Source organism: Apiospora hydei (genome assembly GCF_038363865.1).
Source record: "Apiospora hydei strain CBS 114990 chromosome Unknown utg000004l_segment0_segment0, whole genome shotgun sequence".
In the NCBI taxonomy this organism is placed as follows: domain Eukaryota; kingdom Fungi; phylum Ascomycota; class Sordariomycetes; order Amphisphaeriales; family Apiosporaceae; genus Apiospora; species Apiospora hydei.
In genome coordinates, this window is record NW_027117363.1 from 9,422,993 (window position 1) to 9,442,953 (window position 19,961).

At 54.6% G+C, this 19,961-nt stretch overlaps 11 protein-coding genes across 11 annotated transcripts; 4 read left to right on the forward strand and 7 right to left on the reverse strand.

Annotated features, from left to right (window-relative positions):
• Nucleotides 1-70: 70 nt before the first annotated feature.
• PG997_005415 (uncharacterized protein) lies at nt 71-1,527 on the reverse strand (the record flags this gene model as incomplete). The annotated part of the gene is made up of 2 exons (XM_066809730.1): nt 71-1,357; nt 1,441-1,527. The coding sequence occupies 2 exons, from the start codon at nt 1,525-1,527 to the stop codon at nt 71-73; spliced, it is 1,374 nt and encodes a 457-aa protein (XP_066673348.1).
• A 191-nt stretch (nt 1,528-1,718) lies between these two features.
• Nucleotides 1,719-3,095, reverse strand: PG997_005416 (uncharacterized protein; the record flags this gene model as incomplete). The annotated part of the gene is made up of 6 exons (XM_066809731.1): nt 1,719-2,056; nt 2,108-2,175; nt 2,225-2,301; nt 2,356-2,633; nt 2,702-2,987; nt 3,075-3,095. 6 exons carry the CDS (start codon nt 3,093-3,095, stop codon nt 1,719-1,721), a joined length of 1,068 nt encoding a protein of 355 aa, XP_066673349.1.
• Nucleotides 3,096-4,014: 919 nt separating this feature from the next.
• On the forward strand, nt 4,015-5,790 carry PG997_005417 (Bifunctional solanapyrone synthase; the record flags this gene model as incomplete). Its single annotated transcript, XM_066809732.1, has 5 exons — nt 4,015-4,104; nt 4,189-4,494; nt 4,552-5,165; nt 5,231-5,628; nt 5,678-5,790. The coding sequence occupies 5 exons, from the start codon at nt 4,015-4,017 to the stop codon at nt 5,788-5,790; spliced, it is 1,521 nt and encodes a 506-aa protein (XP_066673350.1).
• Nucleotides 5,791-6,018: 228 nt separating this feature from the next.
• Nucleotides 6,019-6,264, reverse strand: PG997_005418 (uncharacterized protein; the record flags this gene model as incomplete). The annotated part of the gene is made up of 1 exon (XM_066809733.1): nt 6,019-6,264. The coding sequence occupies one exon, from the start codon at nt 6,262-6,264 to the stop codon at nt 6,019-6,021; it is 246 nt and encodes an 81-aa protein (XP_066673351.1).
• Nucleotides 6,265-6,438: 174 nt separating this feature from the next.
• Nucleotides 6,439-7,047, reverse strand: PG997_005419 (uncharacterized protein; the record flags this gene model as incomplete). The annotated part of the gene is made up of 1 exon (XM_066809734.1): nt 6,439-7,047. One exon carries the CDS (start codon nt 7,045-7,047, stop codon nt 6,439-6,441), a length of 609 nt encoding a protein of 202 aa, XP_066673352.1.
• Nucleotides 7,048-8,406: 1,359 nt separating this feature from the next.
• On the forward strand, nt 8,407-9,297 carry PG997_005420 (uncharacterized protein; the record flags this gene model as incomplete). Its single annotated transcript, XM_066809735.1, has 1 exon — nt 8,407-9,297. One exon carries the CDS (start codon nt 8,407-8,409, stop codon nt 9,295-9,297), a length of 891 nt encoding a protein of 296 aa, XP_066673353.1.
• A 218-nt stretch (nt 9,298-9,515) lies between these two features.
• On the forward strand, nt 9,516-10,520 carry PG997_005421 (uncharacterized protein; the record flags this gene model as incomplete). The annotated part of the gene is made up of 1 exon (XM_066809736.1): nt 9,516-10,520. One exon carries the CDS (start codon nt 9,516-9,518, stop codon nt 10,518-10,520), a length of 1,005 nt encoding a protein of 334 aa, XP_066673354.1.
• Nucleotides 10,521-11,264: 744 nt separating this feature from the next.
• PG997_005422 (uncharacterized protein) lies at nt 11,265-12,317 on the reverse strand (the record flags this gene model as incomplete). The annotated part of the gene is made up of 1 exon (XM_066809737.1): nt 11,265-12,317. The coding sequence occupies one exon, from the start codon at nt 12,315-12,317 to the stop codon at nt 11,265-11,267; it is 1,053 nt and encodes a 350-aa protein (XP_066673355.1).
• Nucleotides 12,318-13,322: 1,005 nt separating this feature from the next.
• On the forward strand, nt 13,323-14,042 carry PG997_005423 (uncharacterized protein; the record flags this gene model as incomplete). Its single annotated transcript, XM_066809738.1, has 2 exons — nt 13,323-13,570; nt 13,631-14,042. The coding sequence occupies 2 exons, from the start codon at nt 13,323-13,325 to the stop codon at nt 14,040-14,042; spliced, it is 660 nt and encodes a 219-aa protein (XP_066673356.1).
• A 1,134-nt stretch (nt 14,043-15,176) lies between these two features.
• Nucleotides 15,177-16,247, reverse strand: PG997_005424 (short chain dehydrogenase/reductase; the record flags this gene model as incomplete). Its single annotated transcript, XM_066809739.1, has 5 exons — nt 15,177-15,211; nt 15,278-15,564; nt 15,619-15,783; nt 15,967-16,183; nt 16,238-16,247. The coding sequence occupies 5 exons, from the start codon at nt 16,245-16,247 to the stop codon at nt 15,177-15,179; spliced, it is 714 nt and encodes a 237-aa protein (XP_066673357.1).
• A 536-nt stretch (nt 16,248-16,783) lies between these two features.
• PG997_005425 (uncharacterized protein) lies at nt 16,784-19,763 on the reverse strand (the record flags this gene model as incomplete). Its single annotated transcript, XM_066809740.1, is given in 8 exon segments — nt 16,784-17,307; nt 17,327-17,985; nt 18,067-18,161; nt 18,223-18,873; nt 18,933-19,004; nt 19,027-19,164; nt 19,217-19,570; nt 19,638-19,763. 8 exon segments carry the CDS (start codon nt 19,761-19,763, stop codon nt 16,784-16,786), a joined length of 2,619 nt encoding a protein of 872 aa, XP_066673358.1.
• Nucleotides 19,764-19,961: the final 198 nt, after the last annotated feature.

Consider the following 19,961-nt stretch of genomic DNA (forward strand, 5'->3'; position numbering starts at 1 on the left):
TGCCGATGAATGAATATTCATCAGATCCTATCTCTAACGATGCCACAGATGCTCTGTGCAGTCAATGGAGTCAAATAACCCGCGTCCAGTCAATAACCATCCGCTCCGGCGGTTCCTGCCCCGGGAGGCCATTACTGTTACGGCGGCGGAACTCGAAGACGGCACCGTCGTCCACGACCTCAAAGTGGAACTCGTCCCCTTCTCGAAGATGCGCATGAGCCGTCTTCCACCACTCCTCCTGGACCTCCTGCGTGACGAGACCTACTACCACTGGCGAGTTTTGGTAGTCTTCGTAGTGGAACTCGGCCCCGCCAGGTCGCACTGTATAATCCATCAGGACACGGACTTGGTATCCGCAAAGCGCGCAGAGATGCCGAAGCTTGGGCATACGCCCCGCGGCGCGCGCAAACGCGAGTTGGTACGGGCGGTGTTGGGCGGGGATGGGAACTACCCTCGAGAGCGACGAAGGCGGATCAGACTCCGGATCGTCATCCGGCATGTCCGACGGGTCCCAGTCGAAGAGCTCTTCTCCCTGCGGCGTCTGGCCGTCGAAATTAAGCTCCATCTCGCGCAAACGCGGCCAGTGTGCTTGCTGATCCGGGGGCAGTTCGGGATCCCACAGGAACTCGCTGCCGATGCTCGTCATCTGGAGCGTGACGGTCTCCATCTGCACCGAGAGGTTCCGCAAGGCCACGCTGAGGGCATCGCGTGCGGCGCCGGGACAGATACGGGGATCTTCGTCGGGAAAGAATCGCTCGACGCACGGGGCGCTGGAATAGCCGAGCGTGAAGTCCCGAACCGATTCCGGGATCAATGACGACGCAGATGATAGGCCGGCGGCGAAGTCGTTGCGCAGCTGCAGCCGAAAGTCGGAATCGTGGCTGCCGTCGGCCAAGTGCCAGTCGATGGCGCGCAGACGGGAAAAGCGGCTGGCAATCTCGCAGCAGGTCGCCGGGACGAGCCGGCGCTGGTTCATATCGGCAGCCGGACACGTGAACTTGCTGACGGCGGGTAGCTCCGGGAGTTGACGATAGAAACCTTTATTCAAGGCGACATAGGACGAAAGGCATCGTTTCCGGCGTTCTCGGAGGTCGAGTATCGCCATGCCCATTCCGGGGCGCATATCTCGCAAGTCGATTGCGCAAGCAGTGCTCAGCTGCAGTTCGATGCCGCCATCATGGGGCGATAGCCACGCCCTCAGAAACTCCATGAGACTGGCCACTGCGCCGGAGAAAGCCTCGTTGTTCTTCTGCTTTTCTGACTCGGTTTCGGACCGCCGGCGTTGAACATAGTCGGGCAGCAGGGCGGTGAAGTGGATCTGGCGGACGTAGGCTTGCCGCACGGGAGTCAGCGCCCCCTGGCTTGGCCGAGGCGTTCTTGGGTCAATTTGAGCGACGCGAATGTCGAGGGCTCAATCAAGGCTTGCCATTCTCGCGATACAGTGGCATATGCGTAAGCCGATTCTGGCGATTCTTCGATAAGGAAGCGCACAATGGCTAGCTTGATTTCTGTCGGGATAAGATCCATAGTTGTCTTGTGTATAATTTGGGGAGATTATGTCGAAAGAAGCGCAGCCAAGACAAGGCACGAGCACGCACTTATAAGTGCATGAAGGACTTCCTAGTTGATAGAGTGGAGAGAGGACGATGGGAGCCTAACGAGAAGCATGGGGACCCTGGTTATGGGTCCACTAAGTGTTAGACCGATTTTGTATCATCTTATTTCTTAATAGACAAATGGTCTCTCATCTCAAAGCTTCGGTCTTCGTCAAAGCCCACGACGTATTCACGCGTCCGAGTAATGCCTCCATCAAGGATGCCCTGTTCGCTCTGCGAATCGGCGCATTCAACGCTACGTGGGGCGGCTCGGCCCGCAAACGCCCCGGAGCCATGGTGGCTCGGCCTGATGTACCGCCCAGTCGAAGGAGATTCGGATCCATAGTACCTCTTCCTCGCATCCTTGAACAGCACGCGAAGGACCGGGACGCAGGCAGCGATGATCGTGGCATTGGGCTCTGCCAACGTGAAGATCCAGAAGATGACGAGGTTGTACTCGACTATAACCGTCAGTGACTAGACTGCACAGTTCATAGGAATGTGAGACTTACAGTCTGGTACTCTCGAATCAAGAGTGGTCACGCTTTGCACGGCTTTCATTATACCAGTGACGCCTGCGCTGCTGGAAGTCAGTGACCAAACTCTCGGCAGGATTTGATTCAACTTACACGACGCCGAAGCTCATGCCGATAGCAAGGCTGATCCTCTCCGACTTCCTCATCTGCAGGTCCATCAACACCTTCCGCTACTCACGCTTTTAGTAATGATGCTATAAGTCGGTCAAGGGGGTCAGGCTCACAGGCAGCAACGCTAACACAAAGTCCGCCAGACTGGAATAGAGCGAGCTGAAGATGTTGAGCGTGACGGCATGGCTAGCATCCCAACAGCTGACATGCAGGTCGTACGGCGTCTCGCCCTGACAAAACGGGCGCCACAGAAGTACAATGTGGATAGCGAAGACGATGTTGAGGCTGCCGATGATGAACCAAACGACGTTTCGCTGCCACGCTCGGGTGATTGGGATCAGGGTCACCGCAAATGAGGTTTTCGTCAGCGAAAGCGACGCCATGTGGCAAGCTGTTTCTCTTGCAATCAGCTCCAACCTGTTAAATAGGCTTCCCCGGTGACGGAGTGGATGTACGCACTGTGAGCACATCGAGCCAGTAAAGTAATGATGGCATCGCCCAACACCGTGTCGATGTAGCCCAGGCTCATTGCCCTCGTCAGCAGAGATGTCGAGGCGAGCATACAGGCCCATCCGGCAGCCAGGATACAGTCGTCGCGCATGAGTTGTTTGGAATGGTGGAGTCGACAGTAGAAGCGAAGGGAAAGAAACAATGCTGAAATGGCAAACATAGACCAGATGGAGGAGTCGATGAGGACTGCAGGCTCTCCCAAGGGCGAAGCTGCGTGTGCCAACTCTGGCAAGAACTGAAAGTATGGAGCCAGGGGATGCTCTCTGGACCGCCTCAATAAAGTGGTGGCTCATGATTGCTAAGACACATGAATCATTGCCACCAAAAAGAGGAACATCATCATGATGGGCAGGATGGCGCGAGAGGCTCCTCTCAATCCCTTATATGATTCCTTTTGATGATGACGCGTGATTATGCCTCAAAGTCACCCCTTGCAGATGACAAATGGATTGATTCAGACCTTCGGTGCGTAAACTGCTTTCTTAGGATCTTTGGGCTGTCCAGTTCTTGATTGTTGTCAGAAAGAGGCGCTTTCACCCGGATTTCTCGTATCCAATCTAGGCTTTGCTCGACCGGTGCTTGCCCGGTTCAGGAGGACGTGGTAGGGACGTTTGGGAAGTTCCAGCAAACAAATGGCTGATCATGGCTTTGCCAGACTCATTCCATCGCGTAACAGGGTTCCAACCTGGCCTTATCCGTAACAAGAAGGTGACCTCGATGCAAGGCCGAGAACCCCAGATGGTGTAAGGGGTAACCATTCATTTAATCTGGGGCACCGTTTTGACTGTTTGCTAGATCTACAAGGGTGATTATTGGTATCACAACTCAGGGCCTAACCAATTCATTGTTCGGCGGATATGGATGTGCCTAGACCAGTTTGCTTAGACGTCTTTCCAGCCAGTCGGGATTCTAATTGGTAGCAAATCATCGGAGCCCTGACCTCCCGCAAACGCATGCATGAGAGGCGGGGGTGGAAGCAACACCACAAGACTCTTGTTTGCTTCTTTGCATGTCGGTTTCCAAAGGCAAGGATTGCTGCATAGAGCACGCTTTGATAATCAGGCAATGCCAATCTGACAATATGCACTCTTCCTTTCGATGTAAAACCTGCATAAGCGGAAAGACCGACGCAAGGGGACATGCAGTGAAACCGACCCGACCAGCTTTAAGAGCCAACCATCCCGCGTGGCCAATTCCATAAATATCACGTCCCGAATCAAGGGCAACCATATTCTTGGTAAACACGACCTGTCACCGTTACGATGCGATTCACTCCTCTTTCTGTCGGAGTTGCAGCCTTGGCCGTCTTGGCCCCCGAAACAGCGGCAACAGCGCCCGATGGTTTACGCGGCGTAAGTCAACCGAGGCTTGGTTCCCATGGCGCCTGTACGCGTTATTTGCTAATCCAGATTTGAGGCAGTGCCAAGCCCTTGTAGCAGCTGGACTTGGCGACAGCACATTGTTCCCCCTCCACGCCCGGCAACGGCTACCAGGCCAGTCTCGACTCTTACTACTCTCTTGACGTCCGGGAAATCAAGCCTGTCTGTGTCTTCCGGCCGCGAACTGCACAGCATGTCTCCAGAGCCATCAAGGTCTTATCGAAATCCACTGCGGGAAACGTGGCCGTGCGGGGTGGTGGTCACAGTATCTGGCCGAACAACAATGTAGCCGATGGCGTCACGATTGACTTGAGTCTTCTCAACCAGACAGAAGTGCATCTGCCCAACAAGAAGAACGCTGGTGTAAGTCGAGAACAATTGACGTTTAATTAAGCAAGAACTGACGAAGCACAACATTAGGCCATCGCATCCGTTGGCGCCGGCTCACGATGGACCTCCGCTCTTCTGGAAGTCGAAAAATATGGACTCTCCATCACTGCAGGCCGCGTCGGCACCGTTGGCGTCGCCGGTCTCACCCTCGGTGGCGGGTTATCCTTCCACTCCGGCCGCCACGGCTTCACCTGCGACGACGTGACGAACTACGAAGTCGTGCTAGCCAACGGCCAGATCGTCGACGCCAACAGCAAGCAAAACCCGGACCTCTTCAAAGCCCTCAAAGGCGGCGGGGGCAATTTCGGCATCGTGACCCGGTTCGACTTTGCCGCGTTTCCCGCCGGCCCGCTCTACGGCGGCATGGTGACGGCCGCTTGGGACCACAGGGACACCATCGTCGACTCTTTTATTCGCCTGATCGACATCAACGAGCAGAATCCCACCGACAGCCAGATCGTGCTTTACATGTACGATGTGGCGAGCAGATCCTCGACGGTCTCGTCGACTGTTATCAACACGGACGGCATCACCAACTCCACTTCGTTCAAGCCCATGGCCGCTGTGCCCTGGCTCTCCGATCAACGGGCGACGCAGACGTATGGCGAGCTGGCAGCCGCCATGTCAGACAATGGAGGTGACCGGTAGGTTCAGCCATATCGCCTGGTTTCTACCTCTGCTTCTTAGACTAACCTGACCATTCATTTAGCCACGTCTGGTTCTCCCTCTGCTTCCAAAACAACAAACGCGTCGTCGACAAAGCGACCGAGCTATACAATCAACTCATCGACGACACCCAGGGCGCCATGGGCGACGTCGACCGCATCATCTTTGTCTTCCAGCAGCTGCCCCGGCACTACGCTCAGAAGAACGCTGGCGGCAACGTGCTGGGAATGGACAAGAGCCTGACCGCGGACTCGATCGTCTGGTTAGGCGAGGCGTTCGCGCGCACGCCGGAGGCCGAGTCCCTGTTCCAGAGAAAGATCGCCGCTCTCACGGACGAGCTTGAGGCGTTTGCGGAGGCCATTGGGGCAGCGACACAGTGGCGGTATATCAATTACGTTAATCCGACCCAAGAACCTCTCAAGTCATATGGTGCGGAGGTGAGTTAGATCATGTGATTATACATGTGTCCGAGGAACTGTCAACTAACCAGAATATACGGCACAGAACATAGCGTTTATGAAGAGGGTCTCTGCCAAGTATGACCCGCAAGGATTCTTCCAGACCAGAGTTCCTGGAGGTTTCAAGATCTCCCATGTGAAATAAAAACAGAATAAAGTTGAGGTTTCTTTCAGTACATTGTCCGTATCGAGTGGGCATGTCAGAGCTTCGGGAACATATCGCTTGCAGGAATCTGAACTTGTGGGGTGCATTATTGGTCTGGCAAGCACGCCTCAAGATAGCCAATCGCATCATAGCCAAGTACCATCATCCCTGATAATCCAATAGCAATAAAGATACCAACGCCATATCCTGAGAAGCCCTTCTTCTTGTTCAGTCTTCCTCAACCTTGATGTCCTTGTCCTCCTTGACTGGGCCGTGCGCCCAGTAATCGTCCATGTCCTGATCCAATTGCCGGAGCACCTTGTTCTCCTTACCTTTCTGAGTCTTCTGGCGACCGGCAGTGTTGCCATCGAGTGTGCTGAGGGCATTGCGGCCACCAGAAGCAGCTGTGGGTTTAGCCGCATTGTTACCAGCACCATAACGAGTCTTGGCCTTGCCGCTAACGTTGTTGGTCATCGTGTTCTGCTTGGTACTGCCTTCGCTTTGGGTCTTGGCAGCGGTATCGGCATATGAAAGACGGTTCGCCTTAATCTGGACGCTTTCGGCCTGACGCTTCCTATTGTCGGGGGTGACTCCGCTAACCTGCACATGCAACAGGGTGTGTTTGTCATCAATTGCCGACTTTTTGGCCTAGTCATCGATGGTAGCACGAAGACCGCCATATCCCCAAGCTGTAGCCGTCATCCCATTGGAAGTGGGATCGAACGACGTAATGGGATTGGGAAACGGGGGAGACCGGGTGCGCATTCGCATCTCAAAGCTGAAGGGATACTCGGGGGACTGCCGGTTGAAGAACATGCTCACCGCGGCACGACGCGCATTATCATTTGGGACGGTAGCGATCATGGTGTCGGGTCGGGGAAAGGTGAACTCGTCAATTGCGGCGTCCTGGCTTCCGATTGTCGGGGTGGGCTGGAGGGCTGGTTCTTCTAGCTTTCGGCGCTGCGGAATCGGGTGGTTCGAGTCGATCTCGGCTGGATCTTCTTCACGGGCTCGTTTGGTGCCCTTCGTAAGTGTGCCACTCTGGGTCTTCGTCGTCTGTCTGTTCTTGGGCTTGGACTTGCTTGCCTCAATGTCAGGCTCGTTCTTGGCCTGGAATAGCCCATCGAAACTCATTCCAGGCGCCCAATGCTGAGGACCGACATATTTGCCGTCGTCGGCACCATTCTCGGCATCTCCATTACCAGCAGCAGCGCCACGAACTGCTTGCGCGGGCAAACGGGAAACTGTGTGGCCCATTTCGTGGACTGCGCGCCAGTATGAGTCGAAGTGCAAAAGAGCGAAAATAAGTCGAAAGGCAGAAACAGCAACCTGCAATCGCTACTCCAAAAAATCAAAGATCAAGACTGCAAAGGTACTGTGCTTTGTGTGGGAGGGGACAACAGAGGAAAGGAAATGGCACAGTAGGTCCGTGGCCTGGCTTCAATTCAATAAGTAGGAGCCACAAGTCCATAAGCTTTTAGAAGAACCGCCAGGTCTATAGGGGGAGTTTCACAAGGCTTCACCCGTTCCGTTAGTGAACGTCTGCCCTGTAAATCTGTGATGTTTAGCCCAGCCGGAGATGCTATAGGCAACTCAGGTGCCCGTGGAGCTTGGAAAATCCTCTATAAGCAGCCCCAGCATTCAGTTGGCATCAAAAGCACCTGCTGGAGTAGGGAAGCACGTCTGCCTTTTTGTGAATCCACGGTGAGATTGCATCCAGCAAAAGAGATTTGCTAGATAAACTCACTGCCTACCACCTGTTTCGTTTCTCAAATGAACTGAGCGTGAACTATTGAACCCGCCCTTTCAGCTGATCCCTTTGGTTCTAGCTCATCGGATTTCAAATCAAGTGATTGGCTCAACGCCCGGTCGTCCTTCCCGGCATGTCAAACTCGATGACGGCCCAGTCAATGCCATAAACAGTCTGGGGCATCGTTAGCAAGTGGGTCAACTCCCTCGGCCTCAAGCTCCAGGCCGCCGTCCTCCCCAGCAGGTTTCCCGGCCGTAGTATCCGTGGCTGGACCAAGGGCTACCGTGGAGGATTGGACTCCATCCGCTACAGCTCGGCGTGTCGGCCACGGGCATCCTCAATTTACTCCACCCCTCTCAGTCCCAGATAGCCCCAGTCTGGCTAACGAATAACGTCCCCGTTATCCATCTCACTTAAAATTAGGTATCTAGTGGCTTGGCGTTGGTGTGTCTTTTTTTAACCAGGCAGAAAGAGAAACAGACGTGAGGGGGAAAATACAACGGAACACGATAATTGGACAACATGATATGTCGGCCCACCGCAAACTGCAAGCCACCTAGGAAATGCCTTGGCTTCCACGCATCTTTCTTCTGCTATAAAAACTCTCATAGGTATACAAGACAATGCAGTGAAACGGGATGCATATGCATCGCTAAGCCGAGAGCCTGATGTTCAGTCGGGGTTTTGATGCAGTCAGCCTTGAGAAAATCGACCCTGGTTTCGACCAATGATAAAAAACTTCGGTTTCCTTCGCATGCATCAGCAGGCAACCTCGAATAATCCCCGCTTTCATTCTTTTCTCGTCTAGCCCCTATCATCGGAAACGGCCTCCAAACTCGATCTTTCGTCTCTTTGAAAACTTCATCATGAATCGCTGGCAACCGTTAGACCCGGCCCGGGCCGAAATCCGGGTGCTAGACCTGCAGCCGAGCCAGTGCGGCACTGAGGCAATCTCCTGCCAAATGAGGACCACCAGTCTGCGGGACGAGCCCCAGTACGAGGCTCTTTCCTATGTCTGGGGTAGCCCAGATAACCCGAAGGAGATTCACCTGAACGGTACAGCACATCCCGTTACCAGGAACCTGTATAACGCCCTGAAGGCCCTGCGGCACCCTGACAAGATGCGCACCTTGTGGGTGGACGCCGTGTGCATCAACCAGGCCGATCTCCAGGAGCGCAACGCCCAGGTTTCCATGATGGACAAGGTCTACCTCCAAGCCTCCCTGGTCGTGACGTTCTGGCAGAAGACCAACATGTCCAAGAGCATGCAGACAGTCAAGTCTTTCGGGAAAGATCACACGCGGCACTACACCAATTCTCCCCAAGCGCTGTTAGACTTCCACCTGAACTGGGACGCCTGGTTCTTCCGGGCGTGGACCTTCCAAGAGGCCGTCCTGGCCCAGGACCTCGTGTTCCACGCAGACGACGACTCCCTAACTCTCCAGGACCTCGAGGACTACCTGGGCTCGCTCCGCCAGCATTTCCTCCGCGACGGCGCGTGCTGCGTATCCGTCGCGATGGAATCCCAGCGAAACCTGGAGGAGCCCAACAACCCCTTCGGCGCGACCATGGCGGTCCTGTTCGGCCTGCTGGACGCCCGGCACGAGCTTCGGCGAAAGGGGAAGCAGCCTTTGCTGGAGCTCCTGAATTACACGGCCGGCCGCAGCGCGACCGACCCTCGCGACCTCGTCTACGCCTTTGCGGGGCTCGCGCACGACGTACCCCCAACAACTTCGTGCGCTACGATATCCCCCTGACGGAGTGCCTCGTCCACATCACTTCGCGGTTGATTGAGCACAGCCGGTCCCTAAAGGTGCTGCAATACGTTACCGATGACGTGGACCTAAACAGCCCTCCTGACCAAGGCATCCGAGGGGATGACAAGAAAAGGAACGGCCTCCCTACTTGGTGCCCCGACTGGACTCAGCAGACTGACCTCGAGACCGCGACGAACACGAATCTGTCCCGCGCCTTCATGCGCGGACTCTTCGCGGCTGGCGGGAACGACCCGGCCGAAGTGTCATTTCCTAAGCAAAACCTGCTGAGGACCCCGGGCGTTCTATACGACACCATCACGCACCTGGGCAAGCCGAGCAGCGACACCGCCGGTTGGCAATACGACAGGGCCTGTTTCCGGCAGTGGTGCTTCATGCTGGCCAACAGCCATGCCGTCTACCGGGCCTACTGTGATGTGTGCGAAGGCGAAATCACCGGCGGGGTACGGCACAAGTGCGCCGTGTGCAACGATTTCGACGTGTGCGTCGAGTGCCTTCCTCGAGTCGGCGCGGTCCACCCCGAGCACGCATTCCAGAAGATCGACCTGGGAGAGGCACCGGACATTGTGTGTAGTACTAGCGAGGAAGGCCAAGTCCGCATCCAAGGATCTTACTGGACGATGCTCGACACCATTCCCTATTCCCACGTGCCGAACCAGTCTCTACAGACGGCCTTCCGGAAGACCATGACCGCCAACAGCTCTTTTGGCAACACGCCTTTCGACAAGGACACCTCCAATAATAACGACCTCGCCTCGTTTCTGGAGGGTGTGGCGTTCACCAAGTTCTGGAACACGTACATCGAAGGGCACAACGCCGCCATATTTAGGCCCGGGACGGGCCTCACGGAAGACGCATTCAAAAACCTCTTCAACAGCGTCTCGCGGGCCTACCTGACGCACATAAACACCCTGGTGTCGACCGTGGTGAACGGAAAGCGTTTCTTCGTCACGGAAAAGGGGTACATCGGCTGGGGTCCCAAGTCCGCCGAGGTCGGCGACAGTATCTCCATGCTGCCTGGGGCCGACGTCCCGTTCCTCGTGCGCAAGTTGACAGGCGATGTAATGCCTAAATCTGACGAGGATGGGGATGTGGTGAACTGCACGCTCGTGGGCGAGGCATACGTGCATGGGTTGATGAATGGCGAGGCACTGGCGGCCGTCGAACGGGGCGAGGTGAGGGAGCAGACGATTGTCATACATTGATGTTTGCCGGCGTCCATAGTCGTTGCAGTCATAACCCTATAGCAAGCAGTGTAGCAAGCAACATTTAAGCCGTCGATGATAGAGATGCGTCACTGCACCTGGCAACAGTTGACAGTCGTAGAGTGCATAGCCACGGAGCCTCGCCGCCTTCTATCGGATATTTTTGGTACCATCAGGGCGACGATCTAGCCGAGTTCGGACTCGGTTACCTGTACCATGAATTGCCGGTCCCCTGCAAAGCTGGGACTCGGGGGTCTGGCTCGGGTCAGGCTCTGGGGTGCCTGGTTTTTACGGTGTCTTCGAGGACAGCCACGAACCTAGAGCTCATGATCAGGCCTCGGCTGCCTTCCAGCAGTTAATACCACGTGCTCCTCATGTCAACAGGGGTGAAACGGCCGCTCTGCAGCGCGGCTTGCTCTTACTAAGATATCCCATTTGAACTCCAAATATAGATTATGGTAAGCATCGTGTGGAATGCATGGTATGTTGAATTGAAACCCGTATACTGTCCAAATCAGTCATGCAGACCTGTTTGAGGCTGATTGATTGCGTTCTCGTATCTGGACGCATATGGAGTGTCAGAGGGTGTAGACCCCAAGGCCTGGCCCCATCTCGCACCCCTATCTGTGTTCTGCCAAGAAGAGACCAAGTTCGCGGCCCTGATATTTGACATGAATGCTACACAGCCGTTGCGTGTATGTGTGTGTAGTATAGGTTAATGAAACGTGACGGTAATGACCGGATTCAGTATGAGTCCCGTAAGCATGACAAAGGAACAAGTTGATCCAATGAGAGCATCCCCCCCAAAATTCCGATACACATAGGTTGCCCCGGCTCCTCAGCCTGAATTAGGACTGTCGGGCCATCCATAGCTGTCCCCGTTGTGCATATCACCATACCCGTTAACCGTATTGTGCTCATACCGAGAACTGTGGGCAACCGGGGGAACACCTTTCGAAATTCTGCTCCATTAATCATCCTGTTAGGACGAGGCGGCGCTCCTTCTTCCCTTATCATGTTCACGGAATTGCCCCTATATGTCTTCGACATTGCTTGCATTTCTTCTTCGCTGATCTGGCCTCCCACCCTGGGACCGTTGGTTACTTTCCCGCTCCAACACACCTTGTTGCTATCGTAGGCGGCTGGGCTTGGGGGACGGCCACCCTGGGGCCTGGAATCGTTGCTGCTTTCCTGGTGTGTGTCGCTGGCTTTGCTGCTTATTGAAGCGATGGCGTCCATTGCAGAGGGTGCCAGCAGGGCCACCTGCATACTGGCGGGGTCCGGACTCTGTTTTCGCTTCTTGCAGGGGCTGCCTTCGTCGGCCTGCTCTTTCCGTTCCGCAACTTCCGCTGGTGATTGACTCATGTCAAGGGCTTCTGTAGATGCCGGGCGATGTCTCAGTCCAATTCGTATCTCTTTTAGGGTGGTGTTGGTAATATATAGGGTAAGAGTGCTTTTTTTCTCTTCGATGGAGGCAAAGATGCGACCGAAGCGTTTTTCTCTGATTACGAAGATAATTGAATTGAGGAACCGGGGACTCCACGTCTTATACTTCTTCGGAAACGTCAGGGATTCGAGAATGACAGCGAGCGACCGGGTGCAGCAGCTTATCTCGGGCGTGTCGAAGGTTGGGTCCTGCCGGATCTGCTGGAGGAGGGGGACCAGTTCCAGGACCCTTTCCTGGTGCTTTCGGGAAGCCTCGGATGCATGATAGAGTCGGTCGAGGAGGCCGCATAGCTTCAGACAATACTCTGCTGCCTGGGCGGCAGTTACGACGGCGGCTAGGATCTCGGCCATGGTAGCAGCAGGATTGCATCAGACCTGGGCTACAACACTTTGTAGCAGCACAGCAAAACTCACGTAAGATCCTTTAGATATATTTAGCTGACCTAACCCTGTACTCCAATTTCCAGAGCCTTGCATGAGCCGCGCAAATTTCTTTTCTGACCTCTTCTCCGCACTTCCTAGGTACTCTCAGAAAAAGCAAATATTACGGCTACGTACACCATTCCTCGAATGTGGCCTTCAGATCAGGCTGAGTGGCGTTTCGATGGACAGAAAACCTATTTCAGACCCCAGGACATAATACAACTACTATTTATTGTACCTGGCCCATAGATTCGCAACGAAGGACCGAAATTACCGCCCAATGCAATGAAACGTAACACCATCACTCACAAAATGCAATGCATGAATGCACAGCCGGCCGGATGCCTGGCGTCGTATCAGAGCCTTATTCCATTAAAGCTGCCCAAGAACCCGGGCATAAACCGGGCGACATTCTGCACTCTTCCGCTTAGAAGCTGCAGTAAGCTTGGTCCTCACTGCAAATACACCAGCAGCATTGAGTTGCAATGGATCTTGCAATGGATCTTGCAATGGATCTTATATACGGGCACATATTGAACGAAAATTTTGACCAGATTGTGCCTTGCTATCCTGCTATCGCTAAGGGAAGGGACATGAAGATATTTTTCAATACCCCCTGGTCAGCTTGCAAAATCCAACGGTCAGTCCGGCTTGAAGAGGCTGTGTAAATGGGCGTTTCAAAAATAAACAAGGCTGTTGTTAGACCTCGGTGATTAAGGTGGCGATGCTGTCAATCCCATATGCCCCATGTTAATATGACATTAGTTTTAACCACAACTACTCGGGTTCTACTCTGAGCTGGATCTCATAGTCGCGATTATATAATATGAGGTTTGACATTGCCATTTCGTGACTGAGATTTAATATCTTGCCACGTAGGAAGGCAGTTACTACAACATAGTCGTGCTACGCAATCGTGTATGGGCTACAACCATGTCAGAAGGGTCGTCAGCACGTCACGTTTCACATGTGGCTGTTTACAACGGCAATGACCATAACGGCCAAGGGCTCCAGCACAATGGATTAGGCATCAATAACACCCACCACCAGCGCGATGTGAACCTGTGGTTCAATGAGCATCGGGGACAGGTGCTGACGACTATCGCCATCGTGGCTATCGTGGCAATGGTGAGCCTGGGCCTGGGACTGGGCTTGGGTTTGAAAACCGGTTCAAACTCACCGTGAGTCGAGCTCATCTTTAGTTTGGTCTTGTGCTAATCAGCTATTTCGAACATACCTAGGACGGGGAACGACCATCCGACCTCACCAGGCCCTGCCGGCCCCGGCCTGCCCTCTTCGACCACTGCACAAGGCATTCCATCTCAAACCGAGACAATCCCTTCGGTCACGAAATCAGCAAACCCCTACGAATGCCGCTTTTCGTGTGATCAGAGCTACCAGGATGAACACGGGTGCCATCCTAATTGCCCTGGAGCCCCTTGCCCCGACGACACGGGCTGCCAAGATCCGTACCCGTGCATACCCAGGATCACCTCCGGGACCACCAAGACCTCTGCCGGTTTGGTGCTGAGCTCATGCTGCAATACTGGCTGCAAGGAGACTTGGACCTGCCACGGAGCATGCTCACTGGACTTGAAGTGTGTCACCGCAACGAACTTCACCGCGGCATCTACATGTACCAAGATGGGGTGATGCCGCAGCCCTTGCAGTATGGATCTTTTCACAGCCACATCAGGATCCCGCTCGGAACGGGGACAATGAAACTTGGACCTACACTCTGCCACTTTGCCGGCATGTTGACGAGCATACTCCGTAGCACGCTTCGAATCCAGAGTTCTTCGGGCAACCACTGTTCATGAGCATACCCGGATAGGTGAAGGCGAACAGGGGATTGCACATGTCTAAGTCTAAATTCCACGACGACATGATCTTCGTGCTTGATTTAGGCCAAACTTTCGAGTGGATCATTGGACAGCCAGTCCCGAGTATCGCAGCCGGGGAATCTCGGGTGAGGTATTCAGCACTCGTATCGAAGAAAGGGTGAATGGGCTGAGGTTAAATGCCCACCAGTCTACCAGATACAGCTTCCCCAACGGCTGAACATTGGAAGGAGCGGCCAGGACTGACAAAATGGTATTACTAGGTCTCTTGAAGCCCCCCGTTGTTGTTGGGTTGGGCGAAGGCTCGTGTGTCGGGCTTGACAAGCGCATTGCTCTCATGTACATACGACGCGATCCCGCTCAGGCTGAACCTAGCCAGGCTATCATTTGTAAATATTGAGCTGAATCAAATATAGAAATCCTTACCTGAGGTCCAATGTAGAAGCCACTCTCAACCTCCATTGCGCTCAGGTTGAGAACTCTCTTCCATGCGGACGGGTCCAACGTCCAAGCCAATCGACAGGTCTCCCAAGCCTACCAGATGCGCAATAAGCAAATCCGGGTTCCATGCCTCGGTCGGTTATTAGCAGCTCGGCATGGGCTATCTGTGTTGACGACGTTCGGCGAAAGTCGTAAAAAGAAAATACCGACGGAAACATGCAAAAAGAGAAGTTTAGTGTTGCACTAGCCGCGAATCGAACGCGGGGCCCATCGATGGCAACGATGGATTTTACCACTAAACCACTAGTGCCTCGTAGGTCTGTGCATTAGACGATGGTAATACCTCATTTATCAGAGATTAAGTACTCTATAGGCAATTCTCTTAACACTGACAGTTCAATCAATCCACCACATCTCGTACTCAAACACGCAAGCGTCATTGGAATCAGCAGAGACCAAATGATCCCAACAGATGCGTTTCTCACCCTGAAGCGTGTGCCAGTACCTAGTTCGCCACAGCAGGCTGAATAAGCGTGGATCCTGCAGTTCATCAAAGTCAGCACAGTCTCAGCAAAATCAATCCAGATGCGCATCAGCCAAACTCACCTCCATCCGGATACACAATCTGCCCATTATAGAACGCCCCACCCCGCCCCGCCAGGAACAAAATCGTCGCCGCCATATCCCTCTCCTCCCCCAACCGGCCCGTCGGGTTCGTCGCCTTACTCTGGTCCAGCGTGCTCTTGTTGTCCTCGCCCGACTTGCCCGCCGTCATCTCGCTCGGGAACAGCCCGGGCGCGATGACGTTGACTCGCACCTGGACGTCCTTGAAGATGGTCGCCAGCATCCGGCTCCAGGTGCGTCGCCGCCGCTTTCGAGCTGGCGTACGCCGGCTGGCCCATGCTCGGCCCCTTCATCGCGCCCGAGATGGACGACACGTTGACCACCTGCGACGAGGGCCGCCCTTGGCGAGGAGCGGCAGGAACGCCATGGACATGAAGTAGGCGCCCACCACGTTGGTCTGCATCGTCTCGAGCCACTGCTCCTCGGAGCTCCTGAGGAAGTGCTCGAGATGGCCTTGGCGTCGCTCATGTCGGGCTGGCCGTTGTTTGCTGTGCTTATATTAGTTTAAATCCCATCATCCACCGCCAATTGATGCAGAACCACGGGCAAGCTCACAATACCGAGTATCATCATCCCGCGCAATCCCCGCATTATTCACCAACAATTGCACCCCCCGGCTCCCTGCTTTCGATTTCTTCAGCCAACCGCACCGCCTCGCTCTTCTTGCTCACGTCCCCCGCAGCGCAATGATCTGGCCCGGCCCCGTGCTGTACATTTTCACCGTCTGATCCAGCACCTCCTGCCGGCGGCCCGTAATGTACACTTTGGCGCCGTTGGACTGTAGCGCCTGCGTGATCATGAGCCCGATGCCCGTCGCGCCGCCCGTCACCACAGCCGTCACGTGCGACACGTCAAACAGCGCGCCCGCGCTGAGGTCGTTTGCTTGTCCTGTGGTTGAGCTGTTAGAGTTGATGGTCGAAGACGGGTTCAACGTTCTCTCACCTGTTGCCATGGTTGCTTTAGGGATGATGTTTATGGGTATCAGTGGTCGGAATGCACTGCGTACAAAAGAAGATCTGGCAGTACTCGAGAAGAGTCGGAGCATGTTGGACAGGTAGTCTTTTCAATTTGAATGTGATCTGATCTGGCTGTCGATTGCCGAGGCAGCTAATGCAGGGTGTTCAATCGGCCGGTGTAGAAACATGCGGCTCGTCTACGTCAATGGAGGGGTTTCTGGAGCTCCATGACGACAAGACACAGCATCCCCCGATTTATTCCAACTGCCGCTGTCCACACTTTCTTCACCACAACCGTCTTTGATAGCCACATGCACGCAATTTGTTGGTGTGAAACATGGAGACATCATGGTCGTTTTTGCTCCTTTTACTTGGCACGCCATGCACGGTCGCGTATCTTGCACGTGAAGCAAAGCCGCAAGCAATTGAGCCGGTAATGTATTGAATTAGGAACTATTCTATGACTGCATCGCAAGAGTCGGAAAGAATTCTAGGTTTTCGTGGAAATGTGAGCTTCTCTCTCCGGCACACCTCAATAGTATTGTATATTGAAATCCTGCGTAAACGCCACATCATAATCCGTCTCGTTCTTCTGGTTGCCAAAGACGCGTAACGCCCGGACGGCGAAACGATACCTGCCCTTAGGCGCATACGACCCGTCGGCCAATTGCCCATTCCAGGGCGCAAGGGAGAAATGGCGGTTCAGCCAGAGCCGAGGCGACCCGAGGATGTCGCCAATTTTCGTGGTCGAATTGGACAAGGTCACGTTGCCGGAGTCGACCTTGATCGCCTCGATATGCACAAGCGACGTGCCGAAGGCCAGTCTTGTCAAGGCTCCCGGTTGCGTCTGTGAAAGATCTTTCTTGTCTGAATCACCCTTGGTGAAATTGAAGGTAGAAGTGCCGATGAGCGGCGGATAAATGAAAGAGTCCTTGCGGCCGCCCGTGACTACGAATTCACTGGAGCCCATCACGCGCGTGTTGTGCAAGCTGCCGGCGATGCCCTGGTACGGTAGCGAGAGAGACTCGCCGTTGGTGCCGTTGATGGTCACATAACCTGAGTAGACGGGGGAGACGTGTCGCGTTGACAGCGGGCGGCGTGGCCCTGACCGAGATAAACTTTCTGGCGCCCGGTGCAAGAGTAATCTTGGACTCGCTCAAGTTGATCGTGGCATACACGTCGTCAAACTTCATCCCGGGGAAGGTGTCGGGGTAGGTCCCGTTTGAGAAGGTGTAAGCAGTGGCAGCTCCAACAGCCCCGAGCTCGTAGGTGACCTCCTCTCTGCCTGTGTTGGACATGGCAAAGCTCAGGACGTCGGCATGATGGTCCGCATCGCCAAACGCCAGGCTGGAGGGGTCGAGGAGCGTCGTAGCGTAGGCTGCGTCGTATACCTGTATCATGCCGGCACCCTGTTGGGCGACCGGTGCGAGCATGTCAAAGGTCTTCTTTCCGTCGTTGAGGAACTGCGGATTGGACGTGGCGGAGAAGAGATTCTCAAACTCGGCAGGGCTTAATTTGCCTCGGACTTCGTGAACCAGTGCAAAGGCGGCAGCCACCAGAGGCGCGGACATCGACGTGCCGGACAACACAGCGTATCCAAGGCAGGCGCCCTTTTTCGCCAATGTCCCGGGGTAAGTCGACAGGATGCTGCCACCAGGTGCTGCAAATTGTGGCTTGATCGCCCCTTCGAATGAGGGTCCCCAGCTTGTGTCGGTACTCGCATATCCACCAGTGCTTTTGTTGGGCGTCTCTCTCAAGGTGTGGCATCCCGCGGTCAGCCACACTTCAAAAAGCGTCCTACTTTGCCAGACTTACATGGGCACCAGCTTTTCTGGGTCGGGCAGTGTCAATGTGATATTTGATCCAGCCTTCAGGAGCCTCATGAGCTCCTCTGCTGTCTCTTTCGACACCTAGCGCTCCGGTCAGTATTACGAGAAGCTCTCGAGAGGAAACGGAAGAAGGTTAACCTACCATCCCAGAAGCGATGATACCATCCGTCAAGGAGTCTGCCAGCGGTGTGCCGGGCTCAGTGCCCCAGAACATGACATACTTGGCCCCGAATGCGGCGGCGCGGGCGGCCATCTTACTGGCAGAGCATGTCCCTTGGCGGATAAGTACCATTGAGCCAGATAGGTCTGGAGTGTTGGCAGGAAAATGGTTGCATCCATTCGCTGCGCTGTCTACACCCAAAAGGCTGGCAAAGACGGGCAGTTGAGCTGGTGCTTCTGACCATTGGCCAAGTGTAGTTGTAGTGAAGCTGAACTCTCGCGGTTCACCCCGGTCCACGGAGTAGTCTGCCCAGAGCTTGAGCACCGGTGTCACTGTGTTGTCAAATGAAGCAACGCTCACGACCGTATCTTCACTGGCGGGTTGGCCGACAAAGAAAAGGCCCTTGTTCCCGGAGTTGCCGGCAGAGGCTATACATGGAATCCCAGCTGCAACGATTCTCGCAACTGTCACTCCCATTGCCCCGGGACTCTCGTCCCACAATCCTTTATCACCTAGCGACGCACTGATGATGTCAGCCCCGTCCTCATGTGCACGCATGAAGCCCCGCATGATTGAGTCTTCCGTGGATGTTACGTCGCAGCCGAATACTCGATAAGCCATGATTTCGACGCCCTGTGAGTGTAAGTGAGGAAACCATCAAATTGGGGCCGCAGGTGAAGCAGGCTACTCACAGGAGCGGCACCAGTAAACCCCAGAGGGTTTTCCTGTGCGGCAATAATCCCTGCGACGTGCGTGCCATGTCCCTATAGATATGGTATTAGTTACTTGTCTTCTGCCCGAGCGGAAACGGCGTACAAGGCATGTGTCCAGAGGATCGTCGTCGTTGTCAACAAAGTCATAGCCTCCGGCTACCAGACAGCCGGGGCCGAAGCAACCACCGAGAGCATCGTGAGTGTAATCGATCTAATGCAAGTCAGCACATGTGCGTCAACCCCAATGAGAGACTCGAGCTCACGCCGGTGTCCACGATGGCAATCGTGACGCCCTTGCCCGTGATCCCCTTGGCCCGAAGCTTGTCCACCTGGGTCATGACGTGAGGCGAAAAGGTGTCCTTGGTATCATGCCTCTTGTCGATCTGGGTCTGATTCGAGAGGTGGCTAGCCCACACAACTTTGTCACTGGGCAACTTCATCTGCCGATTGGGCCACATCTGCTTCACCATGGGCATTGCCAGCATCTCCGCTGCAAGCTGGTTGGCCGCCTCCAAGTTCTTGAACTGCACCGTGGCGCCGTTGAACAGGGTGTAGTCGAAGCGGTTGACAATCTCGGCGTCCATGGACTCGGCATGGGTGTGGAAGAGCGACATGTCCTATGTCAAGTGTCAGCTATGATTTCTCCCATACAACTTGGGTCAATTGGACTGGTGGTTTTAGTACCTGAGAGTCGTCGAACTCAACGATGTAGGAACCGGGGAGGACATTGCTTTGACTGCTCGCCTCTGCACTGACAATGCGAGCCAGCGCTCCGACGAGCAAGGGCAGGAGGAAGGTCTTTCGAACCATGGTGGGCCAGCAGCTACGGGTAACGGACGAAGTCTTAGCCGCGGGACGAGGGAAAATACGGATTCAAAAGTTGATGAAGTGATGAAGAGAATGAAAACAAAGCTATGGATGCTGTCGTGCAAGTGTGGTATGTGGTGTTGGTCTGTAACGGTAGAAGTGAATATGGAAGATGGGAAGTTCAGAATCCTGGCTTGGATC